General features: G+C 42.2%; 1 protein-coding gene across 5 annotated transcripts in view; it reads right to left on the reverse strand.

The window, feature by feature from the left end:
* Window positions 1-14,022, reverse strand: part of St7 (suppression of tumorigenicity 7) — a 246,813-nt gene that overhangs the window by 88,625 nt on the left and 144,166 nt on the right. For all 5 annotated transcript variants that reach the window (XM_028871758.2, XM_028871757.2, XM_028871759.2 and 2 more), the window contains exons 4-6: window positions 4,072-4,126; window positions 2,689-2,804; window positions 388-463 (exon numbers count right to left, since the gene is read on the reverse strand). In XM_028871758.2, coding sequence (XP_028727591.1) covers window positions 388-463; window positions 2,689-2,804; window positions 4,072-4,126 — 247 coding nt within the window. The remainder of the gene's footprint in view (window positions 1-387; window positions 464-2,688; window positions 2,805-4,071; window positions 4,127-14,022) is intronic.

Here is a 14,022-nt window from a genome sequence, read left to right on the forward strand (position 1 = left end):
CCAGGAAGTGTACTTAGCTTATGCTCTCACAATATGCCAAGTATATCCCTTGAAGGGTTTAATCTGGGGTCACAGTAAAGGCACTTTGTTCTAAAGCAGCTAATCTGCTGCACTTCCCCTGCCCCCCTACCACACACACACACACACACACACACACACACACACACACACACACACACACACACACACACACACACACACACACACACACACACACGGCTGTCTTTCATAGAGGCAAAATTTTAGAAAGTAATGCCCTCAGCAATACTCAGCAATAGCCCTGCAGTTCAAATGAACAACTTAACAGAAGTGGCCCATCCACGGTGACTGAAAATACTCAGCATGAGACATGACTTCATTTTAATAGCAAGTCTGTTCCCTACTTACTCATTTATCTCCAAGGCTTCATGAGCTGCAGAAATCCTGGCTTGAGGGTTCCTCTCTCTCCAAGCTTTTTGCATTACTAGTTAGAATTTAAAAAAAGGAACAATGCAAGTCAACTGGCACACATAAATGGGAGGACTGGACATAGGACAATAAGTAAGTGGCAGCTTTAATTGTAAGAGAACACTTTATTACCAAGAAGGTCAGTCCATATTTTTAAAGTCACGTAAGTATTCTGAATTACTGTTTCATTGTTCTTCAGTTGCCAATAACAAACTTTTTTGGCGTGGCTATTAAATTATAGATACAAACATCACACACTAAAAAAGTCATAAAAATGAACTATAATAGAGATTTCATGTCTTTTGACTTCAATAAACATTTGTTGTTCGAAAACATAATTTACACATTTTGAAATTGCTATTTTATGGCCAGATCATCCTGAATGTACCCGCTCCTATCTGAAGTAACATGCTCAGTAATTTATTCATTCTACAATCCATAGTTTCTATGCAACCTGTTCCAAAGCATTTGCTACAAGCTCTGGCTAGTTGAATGTTGCAGCTCTGTGGGGAATGTGAGCTGAGTCAAAGTGCTATAGGATTTTGCTTGACACAGATATCTGTGGTAGCAACAAAGACTTTAAAAACAACAATATTCGGGCCGGGTGGTGGTGGCGCACGCCTTTAATCCCAGCACTCGGGAGGCAGAGGCAGGCGGATCTCTGTGAGTTCGAGGCCAGCCTGGGCTACCAAGTGAGCTCCAGGAAAGGCGCAAAGCTACACAGAGAAACCCTGTCTCGAAAAACCAAAAAAAAAAAAAAAAAAAAAAAAAAAAAAACACAACAATATTCTTATAAAATTTGATAATTTATATTTTATAAGTCAATTTCTAAAAGTATATAGAAGTTGTTTCATTCAAAGGTACTGTCCTGGCTAGTTTTATGTCAACTTGACATCAGCTAGAGTAATGAAGAAGAGGGACGACGAACCAGTTGAGATGATGCATCTATAAAATGAGGCTATGCAAGCCTGTGGGGCATTTTCTTAGTACAGACAGGGGAAGGTCCAGCCCATTGTGGGTAGCACCATCCCTGGACCGGTGGTACTGGCTCTATAAGAAAGCAGGTTGAGCCAGCCATGGGGAGCAAGCCAGTAAGCAGCACTCCTCCATGGCCTCTGCATCAGCTCCCACCTCCAGGTTCTGGCCCAGTTTGTGTTCCTGCCTTGGTTCCCCTCAATGGACTGTAATTCAGGACATGTAAATCAAATCAACCCTTTCTTCCCCAAGTCATGGTGTTTCATTACAGTAAAAGTAACCCTAACTAAGGCAGGAAATTTCAGCTACTTACTTTTGACCATTTAATAATACCAAATTTACCAGTAGGAAAGTAATGAATGTGAAATGCATGGTAAACAAAGTCATCTCTGAGGTACAGAACACATGCGCACTCCTACAATCAGAGCCATGTGCCTTTCAAGTGCAAGTAAACCAATATATTAAGTCAGTGAAATAGACTGCTCATTTACGTTCAGTGAACCCCAACTTCTAATTAGAATGTGATCAAGGAAACCCTTCATCCCCCCCTAACCTTTGAGTTTAACTCACTCTGTATAAGAGATGTGTCTTCAAAACATATACAGCTTGCTTTGGTGTTTTAAAATCATGTTATAGATAATAATAAGCCTTATTCCTACATTGATAGTCACTGTGAATAAATTTCATGTAAGTATTCTTTAAAGATTCTGGGTTTTACTCGTCCAATTTAATATTTTATTCTTTGGAGAGAGGGTGTGTGTGGGGGGGTGTAAGTGTGATAACCTCAGGTGTCAATCTTTTATCCACCTTTCTTCTTCTCTTCCTTTTTTTTTTCCATTTGTTTCTGAGACAGGTTCTCTAGTCTGGCCTGGATCTCATCACATAGTTTAAGCTGACTGGCCAGCGAGCCCTGGGGGCCCACCTGTTTCTGCCTCCCCAGAGCACATGCTACCAAATCGGAATTTCGTGTCTTTTTACATGGGATCAGGGATCAAAGTTAGGTCCTCATGCTCACAAGGCAAGAGCATTACCCACAGAGCTATCTCCCCAGCACTGGTTATTCTTTTTATATAGACCAGGCTAGCCTGGAGCTCACTGGAGTCCAAACTGCTCTCAAACCTGAGCTCCTCCTGCCTCCGCCTCCTGAGTGTTGAGATTATAGATGTGTGCCAACAAACTGAGCTGCAGAGCAGATAGAATCAGAACCATGATTTGGAACAAGCTGAAAATCTTTCCCACCCTGATATAGCTAAAGGTTTCCCATACTTGCATCCGCTGGACGAAGATGGTCCGAATCACAAGTAAAGAACGTCTGGTGGTCCTGGGCAGAGAGATTCATGTCATAGTACGTCAGAGGTTCTCTTCCTGTGACCCAAGTGTACCTGTCAAGGGTGAATACGATGGTCAAACAGTCTTGAGAAAGGAAAGAAGATCCACAGAAGAGGACGCTGAGGAGCAGCTGAGATGCAAGCCACCACTGAGCGTCGAAAGAACTTGGCACATGAACACTGAAACATTTTTTAAAAGCTATCCCATTCTGCCTGGGCTCAGGGGTGAAGAGTACTGACTGCTCTTCCAGAGGATTCCTTTTGGATTCCCAGCAGCCACAAGACAGCTAACAACTGTCCCAACTCCACTTCCAAGGGGATCTGATGCCCTTTTCTGGCCTGCCCTGGCATTGCATGCACATGGTACACAGATCTATGCAGGCAAACCACCCATAGACATATAATAAAAATAAATCTCAAAAACTTCTTCCTTCAGGAATTATGCAGCACAAAATAAATACAAGTTTTCTCTTCTATTTTTCACTTAACATTTTAGTAGTCCTTGATAATGAAAAACTTCCCTAATTAATATTACAAATAGACATTTCCCCCAAACTATGAAATTTCTAATTTGCCTAATTATTTCATCCAATTAAGTTGCAATATAACCTGTCTGGGACCCATATAATCAAGGTTCAGGGATCTTCAGCATTTGGGAGCTGTACAATATATACTGAAAAGAGTAATGACAATAGAAGGTCAGTGAGTTGGCGCAGCAAATTGGGGGCACCTGCAGCCAAGCCCCAAAACCCAAGTGCAGTATCCAGAACCACGTGATGAAAGAGGAACATTAGTTCCCACAAGTCTTCTACAAGCATTTCATGCAGCATATACATACACACGCACCTAATTTTTTTCAAAGAGTAAGTGCAATAGAAAAAATTACAACCTATAATTTGATATATTATTCCCAACTAGAATGTCAAAATTCCATAAAACAGAAAAAACAAACCTCTAAGATAGTTTTCAAAAAATGGAGGCTGTTGGACATGGTAACCCAGGCCTATAATCCCAGCACTCTCTCGTGAGGCAAAAGGATCAGGAGGTCATGGTGCTCCTTAGCCACACAAGCTCTGGGCTCTGAAACCCTGTCTCAGACAAAAGCAAGCAAGATAAAAGAAGTAGGGGAAGAAGAAAGAGGAGGGAGCAAATGGAAAACGAGGAGGGGTGGGAAGGGAAGGGAGAAAAGAGGAAGGGGTTAAGGAGGGGAGAGGAGAGGGTAAAATACGCTATTACATGACCCACAGATGAACCGGAACACCACGTGCTATTGCTGCTCTCTAAACCACTCATCTATTTCCTGAACTGGCAAAAGACTCACCGATTGTATTCAGCACCCCTAAACAAGTTCAGTGGGTTCCGCCACACTTTGCACTCTGTAACAAAGAGAATATGAAAATGTTACACGTAAGCCCAGTGATATTAGGAGCTAATTAATTCAGTAAAACACCCTTCCGGGCCATTTGATAAGATAATTTTATCCTCTATCCTTTATATAGGAAACTGAAAAACAAAAGGCAACCCTTGAGATTAATCAGGTAATTGAGCCAATCAGGCACTGAGACAGGGGAAACTTCACCTAATCTCTGGGCCCAAGTTCCCTTGTTTTTTTCCAAATCACAGCACATGCTAATGTCAGCTACTGTGTAACTTTCTGTGGTTAGTCTCGGAGATTTGAGCAGATTTTATGAATTTACCTCCAAAAATATAGGTAAAGATACACATAAAGATGAGACTACTTTTCATCACTCTGGAATACACATCTCAGTGACATCATCCATGGCAATCAAACGCTGCAGCATAACCACAGAGAGCCCTAGACTCAGTGGATTATGGAGGACACTAATTTTTATTTGGAGATAATTTGCTAGATTGATATTGTCTTTCCAGGAAGGAATAAAAAAAATTAATAAAGTTACCACAGTTGCAGAAAGAAGTTCTATGAAAACAAACTGTTTGGGGGCATTTTCAATTCTGTACTTATGCTAACATATATATGTGAGCTATCACCCTAATAACATGATGTTAATCACTAAGATGATACGTTTTTGTCATACAGGTAGCACAGAGACTTGGGACCATGGGGCTTTTACTTTGAGAAGTCCATTAATAGTTTTAAGATAATGTTATATTAGGCATGTGATTAATAAGCTATAATTGCACCCTACTGATCAAGACTTTCTAGTGATTTATAATGCTAGATTCCTTTGGATAAACATAGTTTTATTAGAAAATAAAACCCACTTAACCAAAACTAAAACATCAGTACTCAAAGAACACACCCAATGATATGTACCATCAAAGCTATGGCAGCAATCCAAGCGATCGTAAAGGCCAGATGATGACTCCCTGGGGTTCTACAGTAGGCCTGTTCATCCAACCTCCACCCTCCGCCTCTCTGTCCTTCTACCTACCCAACAGGCATTACTTTTAACACTCAGTGGAGAAAACATGTAAACCAGTATTATAGCACTTTGTATGTAGTAAAGTATAAAGTACAAGCTGTGATACTCTGTATGATCACAGTACAGCTTGCTGAAATAGTAAAGCAAGTATGTACTTAAATGGGATATATGTTTTCATTTAAAAGAGATGGATTTATCTTTAAATTAAGCCAGTATCTCATTTTAAATTTACGCAATGCTTATGGCCCTAAAATTTTGACACTTAGCTTAATTTGTCATTTAATGCAACATCTCTGAATTCTGTTAAGAAACTGAGATTTGATAATTATTACTTCATATGACACTAACTAGAAAATTATGTTTCTTTTAGTTAATTATTTTCTGTCATGAACACTGTGGGGCCAGATCTTGGCTTGAAATACCATGGTCAGCTACACAACTGTGATTACTATCCGTAGGGCTGGAGTAACTCCTAGAACGTCTTCATTGCCAACTATTCAGCAGTTCAGCTCCTGAGACTCCAGACTCCTCCGGCCACTTCCTAAGTCCTGAAAGATTTACAGTTAGCTACAATAAACCTGTATGTGACCTGTGTACAAGGGTGTGCATGGTAGAAATATTTACAATAAAACAGGAATATTTGAAAAGATATTTCTTCCCTATTTAATTTGATTGGAGATATATATATATAAAGTTTTGTCTAATATTTTTCTCCAGCAAGTAGTGCCTGGGGGAAAAAAAGCACTATTCAAAACCCCATTGGCAAATTAAAATGAAAATTATCTCCAGTTAAATTTTGCCTCTATTACATCAGTTGAAAATTAAACTATTTCTAAGGGAAAATAACTCCAAAAAGAAATGCTGTGTATACTTCAAATAGTCACCAAGCGGTGCCTGAAGAATACTTTATTTAGGAGTTTCTATAACATTGCCAGCAGGGGGTGCTACAAACGTTTGAAAAAACGTTACATTTATCACTTAAAGAACCAAATCCTTGTTAACGTGATGTCCCACAAGTGTTTTGTATTCACTTTTAAACTACCCCTGAAACTTAGAAATCACGATGCCCGTGACTGCAGCAGATGTAAAGGAGAAAGGGACTAAGAAGTACAAAGCAAACGTCCTCTTACTTTTGTATGTTTGAAAGGGAGGGCACAGGGCAGGGTTATTTGTCCTTAAGAAATGAGCAATAGAAAGGTCATCTGCATGCACACATCGAATTTCTGTCCTAAATGACATCACAGCTGCATAAATTTCATCTCTGTTGTTCTCTCCCATAATCTTTCATGCAGAAAATTCTTTTAGCATGGACTCACTCCAGAGCGCACACTCCATCAGTATCAATCACCTGATGTGACTTGAGTGCAACATAGGAAGGGAATAAATGCCAAACACAAAGATGTCAGAGAAATGGACCTCCAAGGGTAAGAGAGCACACACACATGTTCTTTTCCTGCGTGTACTCCTGAGGAATACACTTATTACAGATCATATTTCAATTTCTCCTTCAAACCGAATGTTCCATTCTTCCTTATCTTCCACAAATTCTGTGCCTCGGGGCAGCACCGGAAGCCGGCTGGGACTGCACGACGTGCTTGGTCCCACCGTCAAGCGTCCACTACAAATATGTCTCTAAGACAAGCGCTCTCTGTGCCTCCCTTTTCAGGGTGCACTCTTGCCTGCTGATGGGAGTGTGACCGCAGCAGGATGCACGGGCACCAAAGCCGGAAGCCGCTGCCTCCACAGCAATGCTCCACATCTCCCGAGGCTACAGACGGAGCACACGCACTTCTTTGTCAAAATGGGACAGGGGCAAGTTCCTATGTGGGACACACAGAGTTAATCCAGTGAGGATTTCTAAAGCAAGCTCTCCACGTTTTGACGCTTGTCCCCCTTCCTACTAAAACCTGCCATCACTACCATTACTTTGCACCTCTGGACGCAGTCACTGAGCTGGCTAGTCTGATGTCAACTTGACACAAGCTGGAGTCATCTGAGAGGAGGGAGCCTCCGCTGAGAAAGTTCCCTCAGAAGACTGGGCTGCGTGCAGAAAAGGTAGGGCACTTTCTTAATCAGTGATTGACGTGGGAGGCCCCAGCCCGCTGTGGCTGGACACACCTGGTCCTGAGGGCTGGAATTACAGGCAGAAGCCACCACACTAGGCCTTTCACAGCAGCAGAAATAGCAACTTTTATCATAGTTATAAGCTGAGCTTTCGCTGATCCTTTCTATAAAGAGGTCTAAAGCTCATCATCCATACCCCTTACATAAACTAGTGAGACGGAAAGGGTCTATATTTTACATCCTTTCTTCCGGGGCCACAGCAGATGAGTTTAAGCCCTGGCGTCCAGATTCATCTCTTACCTACAAAAGGCAACAACCCCGTTCCGATCAAAGCATCACATGTCTACACCCTGTAACTTCATCAATCAAACTGTGCAATGGAAGAACAGACTTCAAGATTCCTCTAGGAGATGTTACTTCAAAACAAAACTTCCAACGTGTCTAAAAGTTTCATTGGACATTATTACTAGATTAGCCCAAGTGAACCAGTCTTTGAAGTGATTTTGTCTAGTTACTAGCTTTGAAACTTCAGAAATGAATACCCAATCGTCTACATACTACTGATCAATTTTAGGCAATTATTAGAAGTACTCCTTTTGAAAAAGTAATTAAGCCTTAGCCAGTTCATAGCTTTTCAAAGTGGCTATTCTGAGAAGAGGTGACGGAAGGCTTGACTGCTGGGTTCGGCCTGGGGTCTACAACTTCGAGGCCCACACCACACAAGCCGGAAACTGCCTCCAAGCCCGGCTTCCCGGCTCTACGGCTCCCTGAGCGTTAACCAACTCGCCCAGAAGACAGAGCTTGGCGCAAGGACCTGCTACCCAGATCTGTGGCTGTCGGGACAGAACCCCGAGGGCACAAAACACCCAAAGAACTGCCAGCGGCGAGCCACGTGGGTGGCAGACGCTGAGAGGGAGAGGCCTGTTCAAACCGCCATGGCTGGGGTAGCCTGGGCTCGGCCCGCCACCCCAGCACCGGCCTGGCCCTGCGAACCTCCCGCCGCCGGGCTCCGGTCCCTCCAGAGGAGCCAGCCGGGGCCGGACACCATGATCCCGCCGAGCAGAGGAGGGATGGGGCCTGGGGCTGAGCCAGCCACCCATGCCCGCGGCCGCGCCCTCGGGAGAGCCGAATGAGGCCCGGCACGAGCCGCCGAGCGGGAGCTCCAGCCCCGGGCGGGCGGGAGCCACCGCCCAGCCGGTCGGGGCTGCCCTGGCCTGACCTTGCTTGCACCGTTTGGCCAGTCGGAGCCGCTCGGCACCGGTCCCCGCCGGGGCGGGCTGGGTGGGCGCCATTTTCCACGTGGGCAGCCGCGGCGGCGGCGGCAGGATGCAGGGCTTCTCCTTCCCCGTCGGGGCTCGCCCCTGAGGCCTCTGTGCTTTCACGGGCGTGTGGCATTGGATTTCATTCCAGGTTTGATGTCAGCGGGGGTCGGATGATGGACGGGAAGTCCGTGCGATCGACCTCTGTGCACCACCGAGCTTCGAGCCGCCCCAGCCTGCAGCCGCCCGGTGCCTGGTCCTGTCCCTTCCTCCCCACATCCCCCCCTCTCGGGGACCCGGGCTGCTGCTTGGGGGCCTCAGAGCCAGAGCCTTTGTGTTTCTGTGGCATTTGGTAGGCATCTTAGTTAAAAGACACTGCTCGCTCATATAAAGAAAAATAATTCTGTTTTAAAGAAAAATCGGCAAAGGAAACGTGGACAGCGTTCATTCAACAAATTTTGTCACCACAAATTCGTGCAGAGAATACGAAGAGGCATTAGTTAGAGTGGGTTGTAAGGCCATTTTTATTTATTTATTTATTTATTTATTATTAATTAATTAATTAATTAATTTTGATTTTTCGAGACAGAGTTTCTCTGTGTAGTTTTGCGCCTTTCCTGGATCTCGCTCTGTAGACCAGGCTGGCCTCGAACTCACAAAGATCCGCCTGTCTCTGCCTCCCAAGTGCTGGGATTAAAGGCGTGCGCCACCACCGCCCGGCCATTTTTATTGGTTTGCTTTATTCAAGATAGTGCTGCTTTCACCAAAGATATTTTAGTTCAAATGTCATACATTTCTCACTGGCCATTTCTGACTACATCAACTCCACCAAATAATGTATTAACCCTGAAACAAGTTTTAAATACATTCATGCTCATTAGAAACTAAAGCCATTTCAGGCTTTTTCGCCATTTAACTAGAAATCTCTTCTGTGCTAAAATATAAATTTTAAAGGCAAATGATTTTGAAAAGGTGGCTAGGGAAGTCACTTTCAGGCCATGCATTAAATTCTGGCATATATATAGTTTGTGCTCACTGAGACTATTAGCAAGCAATCCCAAAGGTCCCTAAATACGTAAAAGTTCATAACTTTGCAGAGGGAAACATCTGTACCAAAAGCTCTGAAAGGCTTGGGTGTAAAAGTCACTGACCACGCAGCCATATCCCTAAGTGTGGTGGCCTTCTCCCAAATCTATTTATACAGTTAGTTTATCTGGGAGGCATTGCTATATAAAAAGCTGTCCTCTGACTTGGTATTTCTGCATGGCCTCATTTATTTACAAAATACTCCATGAAGTTGATATTACTATTATTCCCATGTTTTCAGATTAAGATACTAAGGTTATTTTGGGAAAGCTAAATGGCAAGCCTTAGGTCACTGACTGAAAGTCACAGAACTAAGAATAGAGCGACCTGAGCTGTCAATCATTGCCACTGAGCTGCTTTGGAAGTCATTTAATGTGTCATTAATCTTGCCAGGTATTGTATTAACACTATTGTTACTAAGGTATTTGAGGCAAGTTATCACTGTTAGGATCCTGCCCTCACTCCCACACATGTGCAGATCCTAACAATCACTCCATAGGTTAAACTGACTTTGCATTTTCCTGGCTTTGCCTCCCTAACGCCGAGATCACGTGTGTGAGCCACCAAGCCCACCAAGAAGTCTTTTAGTTGCTCAATAATAATATTAACCTTAGCTCTATAGTCCTTACAGAGGGCCTGGAGCAGCCACTTAAAATATCCAATTAGTCCTTAAGAACCTGGATTCATACGGTTGTGCACACCTACCTGTAATCTCCAGACTCTGGAAGGAAAGGCTAAAGGATCAGGGTTCGAGGCCACCCTGAGCTTTAGAGGAAGACACTGCTCAAGGAGAGAGAGGAAATGGGTACACAGAGAAGACTACCCAGCTGTCAGTCATGGGACTTACGTTTCCTGTACCTCAGCTTCCTCAATTGTAAAAATGGTCATAATAATAGTCATCTGCTTAATGGGGTTATTATAAGGATTAAGTATGATGATATCGTTTAAAACTGATAGCAAGTCCTAAAAGTGTTAATATTACTAGAATTGCATGGATTTCTATGGGGAGAATTGTTTAGCTGTGAGAATTTGCCATATGTGGTGGTTTTAGGATTTTTTCACTTTCCCCAAGTTTGTTATTTCCATTACTCCCTTGTTAGCTTTTCTAATCAGTGCTTGATCTGCCCCTAATGATCCAATGAGCATTAATCTAGAATGCAGACTGTATCTTTATACAGCATGATTAGATCTCATTAGAAATTAGGATTTTATAACTATCTAGAATTTGAAGTATATTATGAAAATTAGTCAGATAGAAATAAGATGACTTGGATAGGAAGCCCAGTGTCTGTGGCAGAGCTGCTTAGGGATCCAGTTCTCCTCGGGGATTGTTCGTGTCTCGGAGCTGCTAAGCTTGATTTTGGCACCACAGCTTATAGGATGGAGCAACTTGTGCTTTTCCAGTATCTATCTGGCAAAAGGCAAATGCTGCAGACCTTGTCTTCAGGATATTTTATTTGAGAACAATAATAAATTATCAAAAAATAAAAAAGTTCTCCTAAAGCCAAACTCTAGGTCTCACTGGGCTGTGAGAATCCCTTCTCACAGGGAGAAGTTGGCCACATTTTAAACCTTGTGCATCACCGACTCATAAACTTCTTTGAATTAAGAAATGGCAGTAAGACTCATGGTGATGTGGCAAGAGACATGCGCACCGTTTATCAGAAACCATACATTTGGAGGAAACACAGCAGTTCAGTTCCCAAGTCAAATCAAACAAGATGAAGTGTGGCCACAGTGAGAAACTATACAGTCAACCACAGAGGACAGCCACAGAAGGGTTTGAACAAGGCTGCATTCAGTCCACCTTCCACAGAGAGGGGCTTTCAAATGCATTCATAATCTGCCCTCTTTTCTTAGTCCTTGCACTACTACCACCTGTATCCCAAATCACTGTGAGCTGGGCCACCTCTGAAAGATTTCAGTCAAAACAAATAATATTTTAAGGAAAAAACTAATCAGTTTCCACATGGACCAATGTTTCTATTTAATGTTTTTGTTTTATTTTTAACTTTGCCCGTGATTTTTTTTCCAAATAACGCAGTTAGACTGCCTTTGCCTGAGTCCATGGGATTTTACTTGCCAAGTTATATTTCATGTAAAATTCAGTGAAGAAGTCTATGGCCTTTGAAGAAAATCAACAGATTCTACTTTCTGTGATGTTGGTTAAAAGCAACAAGTTTAATACAAAACCATGTATTTTAAGGAAACACATGAATTATTTTCAGATCTGGACCTTTATTCTCCTTTATACTAAGCTGAAATCAGACTATACATAGAAAGTTATCAATAATAGAGATAGTTTCAGATAAATGTATTTTTGTAGTACTTTCCTTATTCAGTAATAAAAACCAGCCGAGCATGGTGGCTCTTGCCCATAAATCCAGCATTTCCGAGGATGAGTAAGGAGGAATATTGTGAGTTAGAGGCCATCCTTGGCTACACAGTGAATTTCAGGACAGCCTAGTAAGACTGTCTCAAATAAACAAATAAAAACTGGACACACACATACACACAAAAGTCAACACAAGAGAATATAAAGTGATGTTAATCTCATGATATCTTGATATTTCCATACCTGCATACATGCTTGTCAAACTGAGTTAGTCATATATAAACAGTCTAAATGTCAAAAAGAAGCATATTCATACCTAAATATACTTAGACAAAGTAATTTCCATTTTTCTAAAGGTAACTATTTAAACATGTTGTAAAGTCATATCATACATGCTATATTTGTTATTCAATAAATTAATAGAAACAGGATGTAAAGTAGTAAATACTAGTGTAATCGAGTCAGTGATAATAATCAAAGCTTTCATCTTAGACAGGTTAAAACCTGTCTAAGTTTTAACAACTTAAATACAAGTAAAACTGATACAAGTAAACCTGAGAATGTCCATGGCTATTATTTTTTTAAATATATTTTTATTTTTATTTATTTTTTTATTTTGCTTGGTCTGATTTGAGACTGGATCTTATACTGCCTAGACTAGTCTTGAACCCATGGACTCAACTGATCCTTTGGTCTTTGCCTCCCAAGTTTCTAGGGCTACAAATGTATACCTAGATGAATATATTGTTAAAAAGGATTTAGATTCTTCCTTGAAAATGATAACATCAAGATTCACATAATAAGTCATGCGACTACTAAGAAAGAAAGCAAAATTAGCCGGGCGGTGGTGGCGCACGCCTTTAATCCCAGCACTCGGGAGGCAGAGGCAGGCGGATCTCTGTGAGTTCGAGGCCAGCCTGGGCTACCAAGTGAGTTCCAGGAAAGGCGCAAAGCTACACAGAGAAACCCTGTCTCGAAAAACCAAAAAAAAAAAAGAAAGCAAAATTATAATGATGGGCCCGCAGGATTGCTCATCACACAAGCCTGCCACCATGAGCTTGATCTGTCCCTAGAACCACCTAAAGGGAGAAGGAGAGATCTGACCACAGAGTTGTCCTCTGACCTTTACACATAGGCTGTGCACACATCCTTCCACCCCAGTTAAACACACACGTGATGATAGATAAATTAAAAAAAAATAATAATGTTACTAAGGAGAACATGGACTTTGTACTGAATTAAGAAATGTCAAGAGCTTTAAGTGGGGCAAGGAGAAAGGAGCGGCTTTCATGCAAATATAAATGTAACCATTTTAAAGTTCTTAAAAGGGCATTGCTTTCTGTTTGCAATCTGTTAATTTTCTGTACCATGCAAATATACAAAAATTCAAGTCAGTCAACAATACATTATTCTCGGGGTCATCACAACAGATACAGTGTGACGGCAATTACCTGCCGCTCTTATGTGATAATGATTAGATGATCAAGATGGCCCTCTTTAGAGCAACGAACCACAATTCTTTGCATTGCTGGCTGATGCAGTGTGTGGCTGTGCTCAGGTCTCTTTCTTTCCATAAGGTAGGTGAGTTTACAGAGTCCCAGACAGTGTTATTGACTGCATGGTGCCAATTCTCATTCGGGAACCATTAGAATGAAGTAAGGCCAGACCAGGAGCTTCCCCATACCGTTGTGTGAGGCTGGACAAGCAGGGCCTGGAAGCAGGGTTCAGCATCAGGAACAACATGCTCCTTGGGGTTTACAGACTAGCTAAGAAAGTTCTGACATGAGATTGAGTTGTGAAGAAAAAAATCCAACCTAGTTCCTAATGGCCTCCTTCCAGCCTTCAAATCCCAGAACTAATGGAACCTCTTCTCTAGGCTTGGTTGGAGATCCCTCCCCCGGTCCCCTCTAACTTGCTCTCTGTAGCACTGTGTGTCTCTCTAGAGCAATCAGAACCCATAGCATTTTGTTTCCTCAGATAATCCAATGGAGATGAGGGCAAGGACTTCAGCATTTGAATTCATAAGAACCAACAGAAACCAGGTTCATACTATGTACTTAGGGATTATTAACTGAGTAGACCTAAGGAAATCAGTTCTTTCCTCTTGTTTGAACTCATCTGCT

This window comes from Peromyscus leucopus, chromosome 3, assembly GCF_004664715.2.
Source record: "Peromyscus leucopus breed LL Stock chromosome 3, UCI_PerLeu_2.1, whole genome shotgun sequence".
In the NCBI taxonomy this organism is placed as follows: Eukaryota; Metazoa; Chordata; class Mammalia; order Rodentia; family Cricetidae; genus Peromyscus; species Peromyscus leucopus.